The following is a 20,292-nucleotide window of genomic DNA, read 5'->3' as shown; positions in this document are numbered from 1 at the left end:
ATTTCGTAAATAAAGTTAAAGCTGGGATATAGGAACAGTTGCGGCACTCATCTCTCGATCGAAACTTCTGTTGCTGGTTTGCTGTGATATTGAAGCGGATTATAAAAAAAGGGGAATTGTGCATTTGGTTCTCTAAAAATGATTATATATATAAATCTTTGGAGTTTACCTATTTTCGTTATTGATCGAGTTAACTTAATTGTATGCATTAACAATTTCACCCCATTATATTAACTCAAATTATAAGTTGTCATATCATGATCTTTCTATCATTTAATTATAACTATATTTTTCAATGACATTATAATTAGATAAACCATCTAGTCGAAATTATTATTTCACCCAAATACAATGACATTCAAATACACAAGTAACACTAGCCATAAATCGATACACAAGTGACATTATCTATAAATCGATGTTCATTATCAATATGCCGATTTTATATTTAAATCGATTCCTCGAGCTTTCCTATTTTTAGATTGAACAACTTGTAACAATCAATCCTTTTTTGAGAGGATCCGGAAATCGTTTTGGACACAGCAGGCACAGGTGACTATCATGGGAGAAAATAAAGAAGAAAGAAGATAAAAAAAAACATACATGCAAGCTATCGACATCAAAGACAGAATCAAGTAAATAAAACATACAAAGACTCAAACTTCAAGATTCGATTACCTTGTTTTGCACCTAAACCATTCTTAAACCAAACCCTGTCATCTTCCTCCTCCAGGCTCCATCCAGCCAGCTCGTTCTATATATAAGAAACCAAACAAAAACAGCGTACCTTTCACCACAACTCTCAACCCAACACCATCAAACAGCACAGATCCAAGAAAAACCAGACCTACTTCTCCCCCAACTCTCAACAATTCAAATCCAACCTCAAACCAAACCAAACCCCGTTATATATTTGACTTTGAATCCCCAACTTGTTGTACCCTAAATCTCACAACCATGCCACCTCTTATGCTTCTCCTCCTCCATTTCTTCACTTACTACAGTCTATGCTTCTCTTCCCCACAACCCAAAACCCTCATTCTACCTCTCACTACAACTCAGTCACTCCCACCTGGCTCACTCCCAAAACCCTCAAACAAGCTCTCATTCCATCACAACGTTACCCTAACCATCTCCCTCACAGTCGGGTCGCCCCCACAGAACGTCACCATGGTCCTCGACACAGGCAGTGAACTCTCTTGGCTCCACTGCAAGAAAACCCCGACTCTCACCAATGTCTTCAACCCACTCGCCTCCAAATCCTACACCGCTGTCTCTTGCTCCACCCCCACCTGCCGGACCCGGACCCGAGACCTATCCATACCCGTTTCTTGCGACCCGAAAAAGCTCTGCCACGCCACTCTCTCCTACGCCGACGCCTCCTCCCTAGAAGGCAACCTCGCCTCCGACACTTTCCAACTCGGGTCGTCGGGTCAACCAGGTACAGTTTTCGGGTGCATGGACTCCGGGTTCAGCTCCAACTCCGAAGAAGACGCCAAGACAACCGGGTTAATGGGCATGAACCGGGGCTCCTTATCCTTCATAACTCAAATGGGCTACCCGAAATTCTCCTACTGCATTTCAGGCCGTGACGCCTCCGGCGTATTACTCTTCGGCGCCGCCGACTTCCCTTGGCTCGGGCCGTTAAACTACACGCCGTTAGTCCAAATGTCGACGCCGTTACCGTACTTCGACCGGGTCGCGTACACAGTCCAGCTCGAGGGGATCCGAGTCGCCGGAAAAGTACTGTCCTTGCCGAAGTCCGTGTTCGTGCCCGACCACACCGGGGCGGGTCAGACAATGGTGGACTCAGGCACCCAGTTCACCTTTCTTATCGGGCCGGTTTACACCGCATTGAAAAACGAGTTCGTTCTCCAGACCAGACCCGGTCTGAAGCTCTTGGACGACCCGAACTTCGTTTTCCAAGGCGCGATGGACTTATGCTTCCAAGTCCCAATGGACCGGCCGGTTCTGCCAGCTGTCACGCTGATGTTCAGGGGAGCAGAGTTGAGCGTAAATGGGGATAGGCTGCTGTATCGGGTGCCGGGAATGGTGAGGGGGAAGAATCAGGTGTATTGCTTCACGTTTGGTAACTCTGACTTGCTTGGCATTGAGGCCTTTGTGATTGGTCACTATCATCAGCAGAATGTGTGGATGGAGTTTGATCTGGAGAACTAGGGTGGGTGTGGCGGAGGTTAGGTGTGATCTCGCAAGTCAAAAGCTTGGCTTGGGTCCCTAAGGGCTAGGTCGAAGGTTACCAGAGCTGGGGTCCTATACTGTGGCAACATTGCGAGTTTGCGACCGTCCGAAATATTTTATAGTACTCGCGAGTATTGAAATTTTAGAGTTTGAAATTGATGCGTTATGTTAGCTCAATGTACTCTGCCAATGTGGTTAAAATTTTTCAATACTCGGAAGTACTGTAGAATTTCCGCAAACAGTATTGGCGATATGCCGATATGAATGGTGGCCGGTGGTATATTATTGAGGTTAGTGTGTGGTCATGGAAATATGGAAAGTTGGGTAAATATGAGTCTATGAAAGTTGAATCGGAGCTTTCCAGTTGTTTTGGGTTACTATATTGGTAAATGTGTGAAGCTTTGGGGAGCAGGTGGGGTTTTGGGTACGAAGATGATGAAATAACAGTGATCTGGGGCCATAGTGATAGATATTTTATAGCTTGATAAAGGGTGGAGAAGGTTAATGGTCTATAGAGGTTCATGGAGGTGCAGTTCAGTGGATTTTGGTGGCTCTGTCGGATCAGTGGTTGTGCTTCGGAGAGAATATAAGTCTTGAAAGCCGCAATGGCGCAATCATCACGTAGTAGCAGAACTGCTAAAGCATACCTCGTGCTTATTTGAATGACCTGCTGTAGCTCATGAATGTAAAATTCTCTAGCTTGTAGGGTTGTAGCCAATTTTTTTTAAACATTGAGATAGTTTACATTGAGCTCGGTTTCGATTAAGATTCGTTGACATTATAAATGTTGGTTGTTTTAAAAGTTCATAATGTAAATTCTTTCGCCTTTGAAAACAATAGATGTAAGGACAACATTTGTTCCAAAATTTCTAACTTTGATTGTTTTTAAACCAGATTTAAAAGAAAGATAGTTTAGGTCCTGAAACTATATTCTATGATAAACGGCAAACATAATATTTCGATAAATTTAGATGATTAGATCTTCCTCATCTTGTAATTGTCTAGATGTTGGCCTCTTGTGTGTAAATGTTGAATGTCAAGGGGACGTCCAAAGGAGTTCAAGAGTGGTTCTTCCAACGGTTAAGTTAGACCAAGCGGGCATGAGTGCACGACCGTTTTCAAGAGAAGAAAATCTCGTGGTGCACTGTCTTTAACATACATGGTCGAGGAGGCCAACTATCCGACATTTGGATTGCATGCATTGTCCCAAGCCGTTACAGTGCGACCACATGGACGATCGAAGTGCAAGAGGTTTAGCTATGGAGTAAGTGAGTAACTACATCCGCATGAGCGCCTACGGCCGGCTTAGTCAGTCTTCTAGCCCACTAAATCGTATCGGTTAGGGGGTAAAAAAACGGAAATATCTCATTAGAAGTTTAATTCAAAAATAAACAGGGGAAGAAGAAAATAAAATAGAACTGCAGCGGTTTAAGGAGGGAAAATAATCAAAATATGGTATCCGGACAGACCAGACAGCAGTCAAAAAGCAGCCGCTCATAAACGGCGTCGTTAGGCTACGTAAATTTACAAATATTACGTGTTAATGGTGTTATACACAACACAGCTTGAAAGCTCAAACGCGTCCGAGTCGAATCACATCTCTCTTCACTCCAACTCGCGCCTCTTCCTTCATCGTATAATCGGTTAAACGCCGTCGTTCTGCTGCGATCCGAACCATCTCCAGTCTTCGCTTTAGGTAATCATCATCCAGCTCCCACTCCTCTGTTTAATCATTGATCGCTCTAATTTTGGATGTATCGAAGCTCGTAATCATCCCCTGTTAAATTTCGAAATTAGGGTTTTTTTCTTGATCTCCGATTTGGGGTTTTGTTTGCGGATGAAATTGAATCATCTTGGTTCTTATATTCGTTGTTGTCTGCTAATTACTAGGCCTAACAAGGTTGAATTTCACATAAAAATGATTTCTTTGAGAAAATTTCGTTAATTTCTGTCATAATTTGCAGTTTTAGTCGATCATGGGTGTTTAAAGCTTGAAATTTGATTACCATTTGGGACATTTGGGCATGTGCAGTTAAATGTCTGTTACTTTGAGTTTTCTAATTCCATAGCTTTCTGGTCCTGCATTATGCTATTTTTTATTCAGTTAGCTGCTTTTAGTTGAGTAATCGATTGGTTACTGAAAATGTACTTGTTTGCTGTAAATGTGAACTGGAAGGACAGGTAACGAAGCTTTTTAAAACTCGACAGACATGAGTTTTGTGTTCCGGGGGACTAGAGGAGATATTGAAAGTGGGTTTCCCGAATTCATACCAGAGCGGCGTGCAAATGGTGCAATGGTAAGTTTTTTTTTGGGTGCTTTGGGAGTTTTCTACGTGTGGTTTTCTACTTAAGGTTACTGCTATTGGTTTATGTAATTATTGTGGTTGTGTTTTCTGTCAGCGTGTTCATACAGCGCGGTCTGTCAATTCCAACTCACTTGCTTTTCTCGTCACAGGTACTAGTTTGCTGGTTTTCTCTTTTGTCATTGCAATTTTGATTGTTTTGTTAGTTGCTAATTTATGTTTATATGTTGTCGTCTTGCCAGTTCTTTTGCTATTTATGATACTGAACTCGCACCAAATGTCTCCTAATTTCCTGGTATCATCTTTCTCCGAGTGTGTAAATAGTTTTGATATCTTTACTGGTCAAGGCCGCATTTGTTTTGGTCTACTGTATGAGGAATCTAATAACTATTCATCTAAATTTGGTATGTAGCTGTGGCTAGTCCTCGGGGTCTTTTTGATGGCCACAACCTTAAGGATGTATGCAACCTGTCAGCAGCTTCAAGCGCAAGCACAGGTTCATGCAGCAGCAGCCAGTGGCCTTCTTGGTCATACTGAACTGCGGTTGCATATGCCACCATCCATAGCGTTAGCAACAAGAGGGCGTCTTCAAGGTCTCAGACTTCAGCTTGCTCTTCTGGACCGCGAATTTGATGACCTAGGTACGTCATTTATCCATTTGATATTACTTTCCTATATTGAAAGTATATAGCTATTATATATTTAACCAAGCTATCATGTCCCAATCTACACGTTTCTTCTATATTTGGACTGCACCTTTTATTTTTCATTAAAAGTAACTCATGATGAATACCAGATTATGAAACTTTGCGAGCTCTAGACTCCGACAATGTTCCATCAGCTTCTTCTATGAGTGAGGAAGAGATAAATGCTCTTCCTGTCCACAAATACAAAGTTGTGGGTCCTCAAAAGTAAGTTCATCAATTTTGATCTTAGCTTGGCTGTTACTATAGCGGTTTTATGATTAAATATATCACAATTGGAAGGCAGTTCCTTCTGTGTTACATTAAAGTCACACACAAAAACGCTAACTTTCGTATAATAAGACTAAAAGAGAAAAATTCACATATATTTGAACGTTATGGACCATTATTTGGGGGCAAATGTGAATAAACTTGAATCATGGTTATATAGCTTTTAGGTCCAAGTACACTGACTTCTAGGTTTTGTTCCATGTACAGTGGTGCCTCATCGACTCAACAAAGTTCAACCTCAGTACCTGCTGAGGTATTATTCCTTTGTCTTTCTTTATTTCCTTTGATTAAAGTAAATTATATACATCAGTCAGGCTTCACAATAGTTGATGTTAACTGACTATATCTCTCATTAGAAAAGTAAAGTAAATTCATTAATAAGTTCAATATTAGTAGTTTATATAAGGTTCTTTGATGTTTGAGGATATAATCTTTCAAACAACTAGATTCAAACTGATTATTATTTGATTATCCCACTCTTTAACAGAAGAAGCAAGATACAGCTGATATTGGGAGTACCAAAGCCATTGAAGATGAACTGACCTGTAGTGTCTGCTTGGAGCAAGTTAACACGGGGGAACTCATCCGCAGCCTTCCCTGCTTGCATCAGGTTCAGTTTTTCTTTCACAACTCATTCTTAAGCGTTTTGTTCTTCCAAATTTTAGTCATTTGACTTACAGGGAGGCTAGTCTGGACAGAAGTTTCTGTTCTGATTTATGTCTGGTACATAAAGAAATAGTACACTTACTAGTCTTTTTCTCATAATTTTTTTCTCAGTTTCATGCTAGTTGCATTGACCCTTGGCTAAGGCAACAGGGAACATGCCCAGTGTGTAAATACAGAGTAGGTTCTGGGTGGAATGAAAATGGACAAGGTGCAGCAATGGATGCTTCTTACATGGTTTGATCATGTTTATGTAACTAGTAGACCTTACTGCTGAATCAGGCACATGAACTAAGTTAAAGGTACTCGCCCAGATTGGTGTAATGGCATTGATATAGGTATGGGGGTCACAATATGTCATCAACACAACAAGTTTGTATATTTGTTGAGATTTGAAATATAGTATAATATGATCAATCCTAAAGTTTTGACAGAAGCTTGCTGACTCCACTGTTCATTGATGCATCATTAAGCTTACAATCAGGAATTTTAGTTCTAGTTGAGTATAATAAATTTTTAAAAGTCCTTTGGTTATGTAGAATGTAGCAAATTCGTTCTTATCTATGTGTAGGTCCGTCTGACCCAATAGTCCAGAATGATGGCTATCATCAGCTTTAAATACTACTCTCCAATCTCCATTATTTGCAAATCGCAACTCAAATTTCAATCCACAATTAATTTCAGAGCAGGCTAAGTGGCTAACAGAGATTTTCATGGAGTGAGAACCATCACTTGTCATCTCCTGCGCCGGACAAGGCCATCTGAATCCTAGTCTGCAGCTAGCTTAAGCGACTTATAGACATTGGAAGCTCACATGCCACCTTTGTCACTAACATCCATGGCTTTGCCCAAATCAAATCCTTGCCTTCTCTAGAAGGCTTATCATTTTTGCTTCATTCTCCGATGGCTTTGACGACGGAGTCCACACTGCCAATGACCCGTATCACATCATGTATGAGATGAAGCGGGCGGTATCGGAATCACTTGCTGCTTTGATTGAGAAGATCTCCAAATTCGATGAGCATGGCCCTCACCTTCCTGATCTACACCGTCCTCCTCCCTTGGGCTGCTGAAGTTGCCAGTAGTTTCGGTATAGCTTCTGCTTTTCTTTGCTCAACATGCACCACTTCCTTGGCAATTATCCACCATTATTTCAAAGAGTTCTACAAGAGCCAGAGTAGCCTTCCATTTCCAAGTTGCATAACAATAATTGGTCTACCACCTTTTGCTTCTGATGAGCTACCATCCTATCTCCTACCCACCAGTCCACACATGTTTCGATCCTCCCTACCTTCCAAGAACATATTCAAGTATTGGAAAAAAGACCCAAGTATTGTATACTGCTTAACACCTTTGATGGGTTAGAAGAGGCAGTAATCAAAGATATGAGAGCTCATATGAATCTGATTACAGTTGGTCCCTTGATTCGATCTGCCGAAGTTCGTTGTGACTTGTTTGACAAGTCTGAGGACGATTACCTTCAGTGCTGGACTCGAAAGCAGATTCTTCTGTGGTTTATGTATCGTTTGGGAGCATGGTTGTGTTGGAGAGTGGTCAGATGGAAGAGATATTACATGGTTTGGTTGACAGTGGACTCTCAGTTCTATGGGTCATTCGCAAGTCGGGAAATGAAGATTTTTTTTTTGGGGGTTAGGGGAAATGAAGGAGATCAAGAAACTCAAAATCTGATAAACAATACACTAAAGAAGGAACGAGGGTTAATAGTGCCATGGCGTTCACAAGTGGAGGTGCTGAGCCACAAGTCAGTTGGGTGTTTTCTGATGCACTGTGGGTGGAACTGGAGAGAGAGAGCGGAGGAGATAGAAATGCTCGGAAATGGAAAGGTTTGGCTATAAGGACTTTGAAGGAAGGTGGTTCTTCGGATGATAACCTCAGAAACTTCCTCAGAGGTTTAGGTGAAATGGGTTGTTGATACATATCTGATATCTTGATGATTGATCTCATCAAGGTTCAATCATGTGTTAGAGATAGTACCAGTGTTCTTTGTACTGTGTTTAATTTTCTTTGATCACTTGTTGACCATTTAAATAACTTAATTTTGATTCAGCATTCCAGCCATTACAAATTCACATCTTATCAAGTACTTGCACACAAAACCGAGGTTACTGTAGAATCACAATAAGTTGCTTCAAACAGAAATTCAGAAGCAAAGCCTCAGTTTAAATAGGGGACTAAAACCATCCAAATCATAAATTTGCTTCGAATGAGTTATAACGACATTAAAAGCATAGATCACACATACTATGCTATAGCATAATCACCAACGTACTGTCTAACTAAAGAGAGCACTAACTCATTTATTCCATCTACTCAGTTATTAAGGTTCATATTACTGACATACCGAGGGCTCTATTTTCCTTTGCCTTTCCCCTTCCCTCCTTTCTTGGCATCTAACTTCGCTTGAATGCGAGCAGCGGCGGCAGCTTTGGCATCTTCTCTCTTCTTTTTCTCTTCCTCTTTGGTTGCGGCAGCAAGCTCTCTTTGCTTCTTCAGTTCTCTGAGAGTTCAAATATGTTACATAAGCCATTATACTCACTAAAAATTTGCTACATTCCAATTGAACCAACAAAGAAACAATTATTTCAGAATATAAATCATATATAAAGTAGTATATATCTTACTCTAGCCTATTCCTTTCCTCTGAAGCACTACCCAGGCTCAATCCCTTCCGCGGGTTGCAGGCAACTAACTCCACCTCAAATATAAGGGTTGCACTGCAGGGTATAATACACATTAGTTCCAGTGAAATCATAGAGGCACCATTTGTGACAAGAAACAATATTATTGATAAAGCAGTACGACATTTTACAATCATAAAATTAACTGACTGATACATAAATTTGCAAGGTTTCAGCAAGATGGCCAACCTACAGGAAGCCTTACCAGTTCAAAATGCTTCCGGATACTGTAATCAATATTTGGTATATGTTTCTTTATAGTGGTGTGGCCACAACAATCAAGGACATGCAGTTCCAGTGAAATCATAGAGGCACCATTTGTGACAAGAAACAATATTATTGATAAAGCAGTACGACATTTTACAATCATAAAATTAACTGACTGATACATAAATTTGCAAGGTTTCAGCAAGATGGCCAACCTACAGGAAGCCTTACCAGTTCAAAATGCTTCCGGATACTGTAATCAATATTTGGTATATGTTTCTTTATAGTGGTGTGGCCACAACAATCAAGGACATGCAATCATATTTCATACTCCCACTAATTCAAATTCTTGCAAACATGCATACAGTCCCTGTTCATGTGTCTTATATAAGAGCTATTGTTGCCAGCTACAGTTATTTCACATCAATATATAGTTCCTCAGTTTACAGGGCAACCAACACTTCACTTAAAAAGAGCAATACTGAAAGAAATATAGAAGAAAGAAATTACTCTGGCGGGATATCTGGTGGAGACCCTGCACTGCCATAAGCATATTCGGGCTTGCAAGTGATCTTAGCAATCTCTCCAACCTAATGAAACCAACAAACAATAAACTATGTAACAGGAAGCTTGAAAGTTCACAAAACATCCCACGAAAGAACAGATCTTGACCTTCATGGTTCTCAGTGCCACATCCCACGCCTTGATTACACTGCCCTTCCCAATCTCAAATGAGAAAATCGTATTGTCCTCATGAGTCGTATCAAACACCTCCCCAGTCTCCTCAAGAATACCTTCATAATGAACTGCCCAACACAAAGCACAAGATCACAACCACAATTCACAAGCCAAATGCAAGTTTTCATACTATTTTTCATCTAAGTATATAATGTGGCCAGTTGCATTAGTCTATAAATTTGAACACCAGAATTAACATTACAGTCTATACCTACCATCAACTAGAGGAAGGTCCTGCGTCGGACCAGTTGCATCTGGTTTGGCATGCCGTACAATCTTCTTGAGAACACCTCCATCTCCAGTTAAATCAATTGCATCACTCATACTTGCAATCTTCAATGGTCTGTTCATAACATCAAAATGAATAAACTTCAAGCCTAAAGGCCCTAAAGGCCTAACATAAACAAAAAATAGAGCCCAAAATCAAGCCAAATTGATAATAATCAAGCATAACAATTGATACTCATCAAAACGAATCACCCCTTAAAACTAACACTCAAATTCAGTGGGTAAATTTACACAACAATCAATAAAGGAGAAAGCTTTGTGATTCTAAAGCAAAACAAGATTAGGGTTTTTAAGTAGAGTGGACTAAGATCAAACCATATAGAGGAGCAGAGGAAAAGTAAAAGACAAAAGTAGAGAGTAGTTGAAGAATGAAGGAGAGTGGGAGTTGAACTAACCCGTTTGGAGGAGATGGATGAGAATCTGAAGCTTCGGATCGGGGCAAGTGAGTTTTCGGGTTGAGATGGGGACGAGGATCAATCGGGTCGTATTGCTGTGAGCTCTGGTGGCCATGGGCAGTCTGATGAAGTTCGTGAACAAGACACAAGAAAGGTCAGGGCTTTTATATTCCAATGCTTTGAGGATATCTAACGCGCGTGTGGAGCGCGTGATTTCAGAGTTGATATTTCCACAAGTTTTCTCTGTTTTACGAAAAATGGTGGTTTACGTGAGTTGCACTAGTGACTTCATAAGAGCAATTTAGGTATGGCCTATTATGGATTAATTTTTTTTAAAAAGTTGATGTTTGAACATGGGAGATCCTATTACCAAGATAATTTACGTAGCGTTATTTTATTCACTTTATCTTACTTATTTACCGTCTAACAAACTTCTATTAAACGAAATTTATTCTGACACTTTAATATTTAATATTTATATCTCAAAATAATGAAAACTAAAACGAACAAAATAATTCACCTCTCTCTCTCTCTCTCTCTCTCTCTCTCTCTCTCTCTCTCTCTCTCTCTCTCTCTCTCTCTCTCTCTCTCTCTCTCTCTCTCTCTCTCTCTCTCTCTCTCTCTCTCTCTCTCTCTCTCTCTTTTAAGAATTTTTTTATCTAAGTTAGATGGAATGATATATGGGAAATTTAAGTAAACCAAAAATTAATAACTAATTCTAGTGTGTACAAAGAAAAAAGGGTTCTACTAAAGAAATTACTCAATGTTGTATAAGTAAAAAGATGATAAGGTGATTTAAATTTCAGATTTTATCATTGGTGTTGATAATGCATCAATGAAGTTTTCTAATTCTATGCACTTTGCCCAATTAGTTAAAGAGTTGGTTATGTAATGGACACTATATATATATATATATATATATATATATATATATATATTAGGGTAGTCCTTATTTAGAGTGAAGCTTCACTCTGAAATTTCAGAGTGAAGTTCCAATTTTTGCACACTTTTCGGTCAAATTTTTTCAGCATAAGCGATTCAATATTTAGGTATGCTATTCAAGATCATCTCTACAAAGTTTCATCCAATTTGACAATGATTTGAGCTTTCAAAATTGATATTTACACGAACGGTTCACGTTGAACAGTTTTAATTCATTCATTGATTTAATTTAATTTCAATACCTTAACGATGTCCGAATTAGATGAAATTTTGTATAGATGATCTTGAATAGCATACCTAAATATTGAATCGCTTATGCTGAAAAAATTTGACCGAAAAGTGTGTTAAAATTGGAACTTCACTCTGAAATTTCAGAGTGAAGCTTCACTCTGGATATGAACTGTATATTAGGGTTTCTTTAATATGGAGGTCCATTTCTGAAAAATTCTACGATGGACTATGATATCCATTAGATCTATTCAAGTTAAACTCAAAGGACACGATTAGAACTAAAAGCAAACTTGCTTAAAAAGTAGATACGGGTGGGTAAAGTTGGGTACCACCCTGTGAGCCTCAGAAATTTTTTTTTATCTTTCTGGCATAATTTTCACACCAATCGACATTTTTCTGAGATGTTAAAAATGTAGTTTAATATTTTTGTATTAAACAACGCGTCGTCACAAGCGCTGGAGCGTTTGCTCGATAATTTTCCAACGCTTGGTTAATTTCCTATGAGTTTACGTAGCTTACGATTACTTAAATCGCATTTCAGAAATTACTTTCTTGTATTTTAAGATCTCAGTCATTCATTGCCCTCATTTAATCTCCACAGTTAGTTTTTCTTTAAAATGAGCCCAACCCTAGCAGCCCATCATTATTCACCCATCTCTTTTCTCTCTCTCTGTTTCGAAACAAAGGTACCACCGCCACCCTCTTCAGGGCGCACTGCTGCCGTTCGGCGTCGCCACGCCACGAGACCACCACTATTGTGACCTCTTCTCTCTCCACTCTCCGACAGTACCAACGGAGTCGACATGCATCTTAGTCCCGGCGAGTTCGAGATTTGAAGTCGAGAAGCTCCGGCGACCTTGTCGCCCTCCTTTCTGGTAAATTTGAACCACATTCTCCTTTCCAACACTTCCCTTCCTCGAATCCATCGAGTTTGAGCCAAAAGCTCTACCTTTCTTGTTTCCGAACTCGCCGGCGTGTTTGTGAGCTTCGGCGAGTGTGTTCTCAAATCCCAGGAGCTTGCAAGTGTTTCTGGGTTGCTGGTGAAACTCGGAGAGGCGGCACAAGTGACTGGAAGGTGCGAGCGACGTCGCAGCAGCCCGGAACGGTGGCGCTGCAACTCGAAGGCGACGAGACCTCATTCGATCTTCGTTGAGGTACTAAACGACCTCGAATCTCTTTGAAACTATTGTAATCTTGTTAGAAATCCTATTATGTTTCTCATGGTATACTTGCATGTCGATTTGGAGTGGACTAGAGTAGGTTTTGTGGCCGTATTTTGTGATCAGAGGTGAAGGGTAAAAACTCTTGTTTTTACTGTTTCAAACTTACATTTTTACCTTTTACTGGCCTTGTGAAATTACCTTCTACCCCTGTTGAATTTTAATAATTACGGTCTTACCCCTAGTAGTAAATAAGTTAAAAAGTTACTATTTACCCAAATAATAATTAATTTAGTTTTTACTTAAATCTCATTTCAACCTTTTTACCTTTAGGTTTCTCGATTTAAATCAGATTAAGGAAAATTAGTAACCTTTCGCGAAAACGTAATTTTAGCGTTACGGTTAAATCTTAAACTCGATTTCCGTCCGGATCGGAAATCGAGGATCTCTTAAGCGTGAGAGATTTAAATGCGAAATGATAAATTTAAGATTTCCATTTATCGATCATTCACGTTTTAAATCTAAGATACGAATATCTATAAAAAATTCACACTCACCGAATATCTATAAAAAATTCACACTCACCTTTAGAAAATCGACAGATCATCTCGAGACCTCGATGCGAGTAGTCAAACCAACGTTCAATTACTAAACCGACTAAAAACGTCATGGACCTTACTTATCCTTTTTTGTTATTTGTTTAGCTATGAGACTTGCTTGCGGGACACAATTCTACGCGGAGCACGAGCAGCGTGACTTAGGGCGCGGACTTCGACACTGCTATAACAGGTAGGGTGAGCCGGTACCTTATGGGTTAATGGTTTTCTATATATAAAATGTATATGCTATACGCCTTTATCACATGTTGCATTCCTTAGCACTTTGGTCATAAGTCTCGAGACTGACCATTTTATTTTATGCATGATTATAAGTCGGTGATTTCGTGTACTGATATCTGGCACCGCATATTTTATTATTATATGGTGAATCCCTCGTCTTGATGTCCGGACACCATCACGGTGATTTCATTGTCCTGATGTCCGGCACCGTGTGACTTATTACTACGGTGATAACCGTGTTCTGATATCTGGCACCGTAGTACATTATTGGCTCTCGGTTCGCCCGAAGGCGAACCTTAGAGCCGGTCGGGTTGGATATACCCTATCGGCGTATTTGATATTTTGAGCCGAGTCGCATATTTTACATCTGCATGATTTTACTTGACTTACCCTAATAGTCTCGGTTGAACTTTGGTTATGTGTTTTTACGCTAATTACGGTTGGGTCGTCTCACCCGCATCAGGTTAGCGAGGACGAGTGCTCACCCCTACTTTTCAGGTACCTGCCAACTTTTTCGCGAGGACCTAGATTAGGTGCTAGTGGCGTTGCATCGCTCGTGGTTCACTTTCGATACCGAGGAGCCAGCTTCCGGTGTGACTTCTTATTTACCCAATTTCCGTTTATACTTCAACAATTGCACGACGCGTACTCTGTTTCCTTTGGCCCGTATTTATTATGATGACGCGCTTTTCTCATGTCATAGTTGAACTTTCATTTTATTTGGTACCTTCCGCTTCTTCGTATTTATTCAATAAATTGAGATTCTTTGTTTTAATCCCAAATTTACTATTATTTACTTTTCCCCATAGCCTTGTAGTCGTGAGTTGGCGTTGTCGATGCGTAGGATCCCGTATCGATTGGTACTAACTTAGAACTACGGCAATTACTCCTGCATTTCGGGACCGAAAATGGTCCCGGGGTGTGACACACCCGGGTGGCCCTCAGCTATGGTGTCGCCACTGTCGCAAATCTGGGTGGAACTGGAAATGACCAAGTAGTAATGGTTTCGCAGATTTGGGTACCCAACTTTTACCCACCCGTATCTACTTTTTAAGTCCGTTTGTTTTTAGTTTTAATCGTGGCCGTTGAGTTTAACTTGAATAGATCTTATGGTTATCATAGTCCATCCGTATAATTTCTCTGAAACAGACCTCTGTATTAGAGAAATCATATATATATATATATATGTATAAGGTTTTTCACATAAGGAGGTCCTTATCTTAGCTTAAGGTACGGATTTTCATTGTTGACCAACTTTTAGATCGAGTTGTCACATCTCCACCGTCCAATATCTAGCTTATAACGTATAGATCATCTCTACAAAATTTCAGCCAATTTCATGATCGTTAAGGTATCGAACTAATCAAAACCAATGGACGTATTGAATTTGTCGAACCTGAACCGTTCATATTTTGAGTAGAAAATCGAAGTTATGAATACCTTAACGGTTATGGAATCGGCTGAAATTTTGTGGAGATGATATATACATTATTACCTAGATATTTGATGGTGGAGATGTGAAAACGCGATCGAATAGTTGGTCAAAAATGAAAATCTGTATCTTAAGCTAAGATAAAGACCTCCTTACATGAAAAGTCTCGTATATATATAAAGTGTGGACATCCCGATTCCGGTGACGGCGAGGCGTGTCGGCGCGGTTGACCGGCACAACTACACTCCCCACCTCTTGGCGCTCATGTCTGTGCCGGTCGGAACTCTATCGATAGCTGATATCAGCAAAAATAATTTTCTAGGTTTATTCCGGTGACTTTCTAATTCCGGCCACTATTGGAGCTCCAAATGGCACAGACATGATCGCCTCACCGTGGTGAGTCCCCCTATGTTGGTCCGCCACGCCGCTGCATCTTGCCATCACTGGAATCGGAACGTCGGCTCTCGATCGTCTCCCTATATATATATTGATCACTGTGTGGGTAAAGTACATCATCGACGTTTTTTTACAGCACAGGTTGTACAATTACTATTCTTGACCACATAACTTAGTTTAATTAAGGATAGTAGCCTCTGACGATGCTACTCCCAGATACAACCTTAATATCTTCCGATATCCACAGTTTTGAAAGTTCTTAGTGTATCTCAAATCAAAATACTCTTTACAATCGGTGAAGGATACTTTAAACCGCCAAACAAAATTTAGGATCCTCCAATATCTCATTTCACACAGAGCCTCATACAGTAGATGATTCACTACCACAAAGTCTCAAATCAAACAATTACATTTAATAAGCTAGCATACATGGTTCTTATAAAGCACCAAAAGGCACGCAAATGCAATGTAAGCGTTGGGCTCAATACTCATTTCAGCTCCAATTTCTTCACACTTCACGACTTCCGTAGTAGTTAGATACCAAGATCAACCAGATATTAAGTGTTAGAGTTAAATCTAACGTGTACTTAAGAATATCTCATGAAAATCCAACACACATGCATTTTGTGAAATAAGTAAAAAAGATTAAATGATAAATACTTAATGGGATATTATTCTCTATATCTGACAAAGATAATATAAGGAGTTCAAATAGTATATTATCTTATACTATGATTATCACATAATAACTAATTAAATAACCTTGGTTTGCCTTGTGAGATGGAACTCAAGGAGTCTGATTAGTACAATACATAAGGGGATCCCTCTGCAAGCTCAAGATGCGCACAAAAACATTTCACACAAATGAGTGCTAAGGAGAGAGTATTGCAGAGAAGCTTCCCTGTTGAAGCTAAATGGGTAACATGAACAATCAAAGTTAGTACTTCTTATTCAACTATATGTTTGTTGTGTGCTTGTTATTACTGAAACATGAGTTAATGTGTTTATGATACTTTTATGGATACAGTTCAATACTAAGACATTTCTCACTAAAAGCACAGCCATCAATCGAAGAAATCAGAAGATATGAATAAATCGAGTATTGAGTATTGATTGATTTGTACGATCATAGAAATAATATTCACTTGTGTTAATACAGCAGTACGATTTGTAATCATTAAACATACACATCATAATTTACTGCTAGAGATTTTGTGCTTACAATGAGAGATTGTCAGAGTATGCAGATTCACTCACTATATGAGCTGATGACTTTCAAGTTTAGCAATTAAAGATTGAATTAATATCCTGTCATGTCTGGTAAATCCAATTCTCTTTCAGATAGTTGACAAAGTTCTGTCTATCGAAACAAATCAACAAACTCTCCTCAGATGGTACGTATATCATACAACATTCTATGTAGGCTATAACACGACCACAGACACGGATATGGGATGAAAATGATTTCATTTAGTTTGCACCCTTCTTCACTGTAATTTCTGCAATTGTTTCAAGCGTTTAAGAAGTGGCTGCACTTGATTGAAGTCAGAAGTCGTGACTTGGGAAGGGGAACAAACAAGTATTGAGAGGGAAATTCAAATATAGTTACCATAGTAAGAACTGAAAAGCTAATCAAACTTGCAGAGTAGAATTTCTACAGTCTGCAACTCTGCATTTCCCTCACAACGTCAATTTCTCCACGTACAGTCAACATTTCCTACCAGAAATAGGAACAAAATTGATAATTTAACTCCTCAATTCTCAAGGTTTCATCCTATTTGGATGCTGGCCACTTAATTAAAATAAAAACTTTCTGATTGGTCTCTCCTTCACTCTTTGTTGGACATCTCTCTTTCTCTGGCTATATACTCGCGTACGTAATGTGTGTGTGTGTGTGTGTGTGAGAGAGAGAGAGAGAGAGAGAGAGAGAGAGAGAGAGAGAGAGAGAGAGAGAGAGAGAGAGATCAAACATATTACCCTCAAGATTTTTCTCAAAATATCAGAAGGGATTGTGTATGAACAATAAGCAGGGGTGCGCTATTGGTTGGGGTTAAGTTCTGTTTGCTTTGATTTACTTTCCACTGATTTGATCTTCCTTTGCTCGTGCCTTTTGAGCTTGATATTTTGTTGCATCTATGTAGAATGGAGCCTGAATCCCCACATGAGATGCAACAGCTCATGCATCAGCTTGATGGTGGAATAAGTCGTCTCCACTGCATATTGGATAGCGCCCAAGCACAAGTCCTTAACAATGCAAATGCACTCAATCAGGCAGAAGCCGCAGTGTCGGATTTAGAGACCGCAGTTCTCATTTAATCCGATGTAACATAGAGTTCGCTAGTTATATTGTTTACAATCGTTATGATGATTATTGTGAGACTTATATTGCTACACCTGTAACGACAATGCAACAAACTCTAAATTAAATGATAGAAATAGATTTATATCTTCTAATTAACCTGGATGGGTAGAACGATTGGTGATGAGTCTATTGTAACAAACTGCATGTATATACAACATTATCCATTACTCAAAAGAATAGAACTTAGTGTTGTTCATGAGGTTTCGCAATCTAGCTAGCTATGTAATTATGGGGTGGAGGCCGTGGGAAATCGTTGCAAGCACCTCTTGATTTTGTAACGGTAGTAGTTAAGGTCACGTCTGTGTAGTAGATTTGTTCCAATCTAATGGGGTAATAAATGTAAGTATCTGTATGGGGATAAATGGTCATTAAGATGATAATTTATGATTTATTTGACATAATCATGTCAATGAGCATATTTAAATTGGTTGAAGAGTAAGTGAACAAAATAAATTAATACTCTCCAATATCTCATTTGTTCTAAATGCCAACGTCCTTTGTTTTTCTTATATTTGTCTGAAACAAGGTTTAGTCTCCAAATATAAAGCTACTAATGACACATAAATGGGATGATTAGCGTCATTCCGATAGCATTTAAGCACACCCAAGTTCTTCATACTCTAACTTGTAAAAGTTGCCAAGCTGTGCCCTCGTTCATTTTTTTTTTCATATCGGTTAGTAGTTTGATTAATTGAGCAGACTATAACAACTTATACTAATTTTGTTTCCATAATGGATTAATAGGATGCATGCTTTACACAACTTGATTTGGAGTCGCAGGCTTGTTCTGTAACTTCTTCTGTTCATCGTAGCACATATCTTCATGACCGAACATTTCAATGGGCCGCCGCCAAACACAGCAATGCCAAACCCAGATCCCAAAATAATCATAATGTTAAACTTCGATATATTTGCACCAAAATAATTTTGTGACACTCAATCAAATACTATTCCAAAATAATTTTGTGACACTCAATCAAATACTAAGTGTGCATAGCATAAAAAAGGTGATCACATCGTATTCTACATATATTAAGAAAAAATTAGATACATAGTGTAATTGCCGATGAAGAAGCTTCGGAATAGTTATGTTGTTGTGATAGTTAACCAAATCATGCATGATTCACGAAAGAATTAGCGAATTCCAATTTGTTGTAACTCAACTACTTTTACCGGCAATGGTTGCTTCACTTGCTTGTTTCTCTTAACCGAACTTATTGTCAATTTATCAATTATATAATCAAGTGCGATCTTTTACAAATACAATATTTTTTTTAATAGCAAACATACTATGTTTTATAACTTTTATGTGGCCGGAATAACCATTACATACTCCTCCGTTGTAATAAAGTACAAACAAGAGGTCATGAGCAAAAACTCAAAACTAGCATGCGACATAGAACTATTCTTTAGTAATGATGAAGCTCAATTATTCCTAAAAACTGCATATTCTACGATATCGAGCATAATAATAGACAACATACTAAACTAAATCTTTTCTTGACTCTTCACACTATGGTCTGGATCATGACATTCAACTATTTGACTTGGACCATCTCTGATCTCAACTTCCAACGCCGTTGGACTCCGTTGCAAAAGTACAACCAATTTATTGGAATGGACATTGGAGACTTTAGACCTCCCCAAAAGACAATGTTTCGATCCTTTGTAATATCAAAACTGAAGACATAGAGCGACGGGCCTCGTGCCTGAACCTTAAAGCTGCGACAGAGCTTCCAGATTCGATGAAACTTACCTTGCAAAGATATCCTTGATCTTCACCGGCTCGGTGGTGAGGGTTTTGGCCAAGAGAAAGGTATTTGTTTGGATCGGTAAATTATCCAAAGGACCCATGAACGATACATCAATGACGTCACTGCTAGCAAGTGCCATAAATTGGGCAAAACTAGTTGTGACCATCTCAAGGCTCGACATGGTGATCAACGGAGGGGAATATGTGTTTGTGAAAAGAGAAGAGATATTTGTGAGAGAGCATAGTAGTAGAACTAGGTTGTATAGAGCTAAGGTTTGCAAAACCCTAAATGGGGGGCCACTAGGGTTCCACGCATAATGGTACTTTGTCATCTTTTACAAATTCAATATTGACACCAAAATTGTAGTCAGAATACACACCCAAAATGTTTAATTAGTTTCATTCAAAACATTAACTATCTGTGCAGGGGCGCAAGTAAGTGGCGGGCTGGTAGAACTATAGCCCATCCGAAATTTTGGCTAAAATACCCCCAACTATATGTATATCATCTATACCAGCCCTGCAGCCCAGATAAAAAAAAATTTATAGCTAACCTCAACTCTTATTCCGCCGACTTCCTCAGTTGTGTGATGTGGGTAAGTGGACATGCTTGCCAAGGTTGGAGTTCATCACTAGTCTGCTGACTACTGCAATATGTTGCTATGGAAGCAACCCCATTGGTGGAAGCTGGTTGCTCCGCTTTGGTTTCTA

At 39.3% G+C, this 20,292-nt stretch overlaps 2 protein-coding genes and 2 pseudogenes across 2 annotated transcripts; 3 read left to right on the top strand and 1 right to left on the bottom strand.

The window, feature by feature from the left end:
* The first annotated feature begins 636 nt into the window (after positions 1-636).
* Positions 637-2,337, top strand: LOC126802690 (aspartic proteinase PCS1-like; annotated as a pseudogene).
* Positions 2,338-3,687: 1,350 nt separating this feature from the next.
* On the top strand, positions 3,688-6,629 carry LOC126802252 (E3 ubiquitin-protein ligase SDIR1). The gene is made up of 9 exons (XM_050529852.1): positions 3,688-3,895; positions 4,381-4,496; positions 4,600-4,654; positions 4,745-4,797; positions 4,915-5,143; positions 5,299-5,413; positions 5,684-5,729; positions 5,964-6,086; positions 6,254-6,629. The coding sequence occupies exons 2-9, from the start codon at positions 4,410-4,412 to the stop codon at positions 6,380-6,382; spliced, it is 837 nt and encodes a 278-aa protein (XP_050385809.1). The 5' UTR covers positions 3,688-3,895; positions 4,381-4,409; the 3' UTR covers positions 6,383-6,629.
* On the top strand, positions 6,480-8,209 carry LOC126803737 (phloretin 4'-O-glucosyltransferase-like; annotated as a pseudogene).
* A 53-nt stretch (positions 8,210-8,262) lies between these two features.
* LOC126802253 (peptidyl-prolyl cis-trans isomerase FKBP20-1) lies at positions 8,263-10,598 on the bottom strand. Its single transcript, XM_050529853.1, has 6 exons — positions 10,467-10,598; positions 9,999-10,126; positions 9,718-9,851; positions 9,556-9,635; positions 8,782-8,874; positions 8,263-8,657 (listed from the first exon to the last, which is right to left on the bottom strand). The coding sequence occupies exons 2-6, from the start codon at positions 10,105-10,107 to the stop codon at positions 8,510-8,512; spliced, it is 564 nt and encodes a 187-aa protein (XP_050385810.1). The 5' UTR covers positions 10,108-10,126; positions 10,467-10,598; the 3' UTR covers positions 8,263-8,509.
* Between the last annotated feature and the right edge of the window lie 9,694 nt (positions 10,599-20,292).

This window comes from Argentina anserina, chromosome 7, assembly GCF_933775445.1.
Source record: "Argentina anserina chromosome 7, drPotAnse1.1, whole genome shotgun sequence".
NCBI lineage: Eukaryota > Viridiplantae > Streptophyta > Magnoliopsida > Rosales > Rosaceae > Argentina > Argentina anserina.
This window is presented reverse-complemented; position numbering and strand designations above follow the sequence as displayed.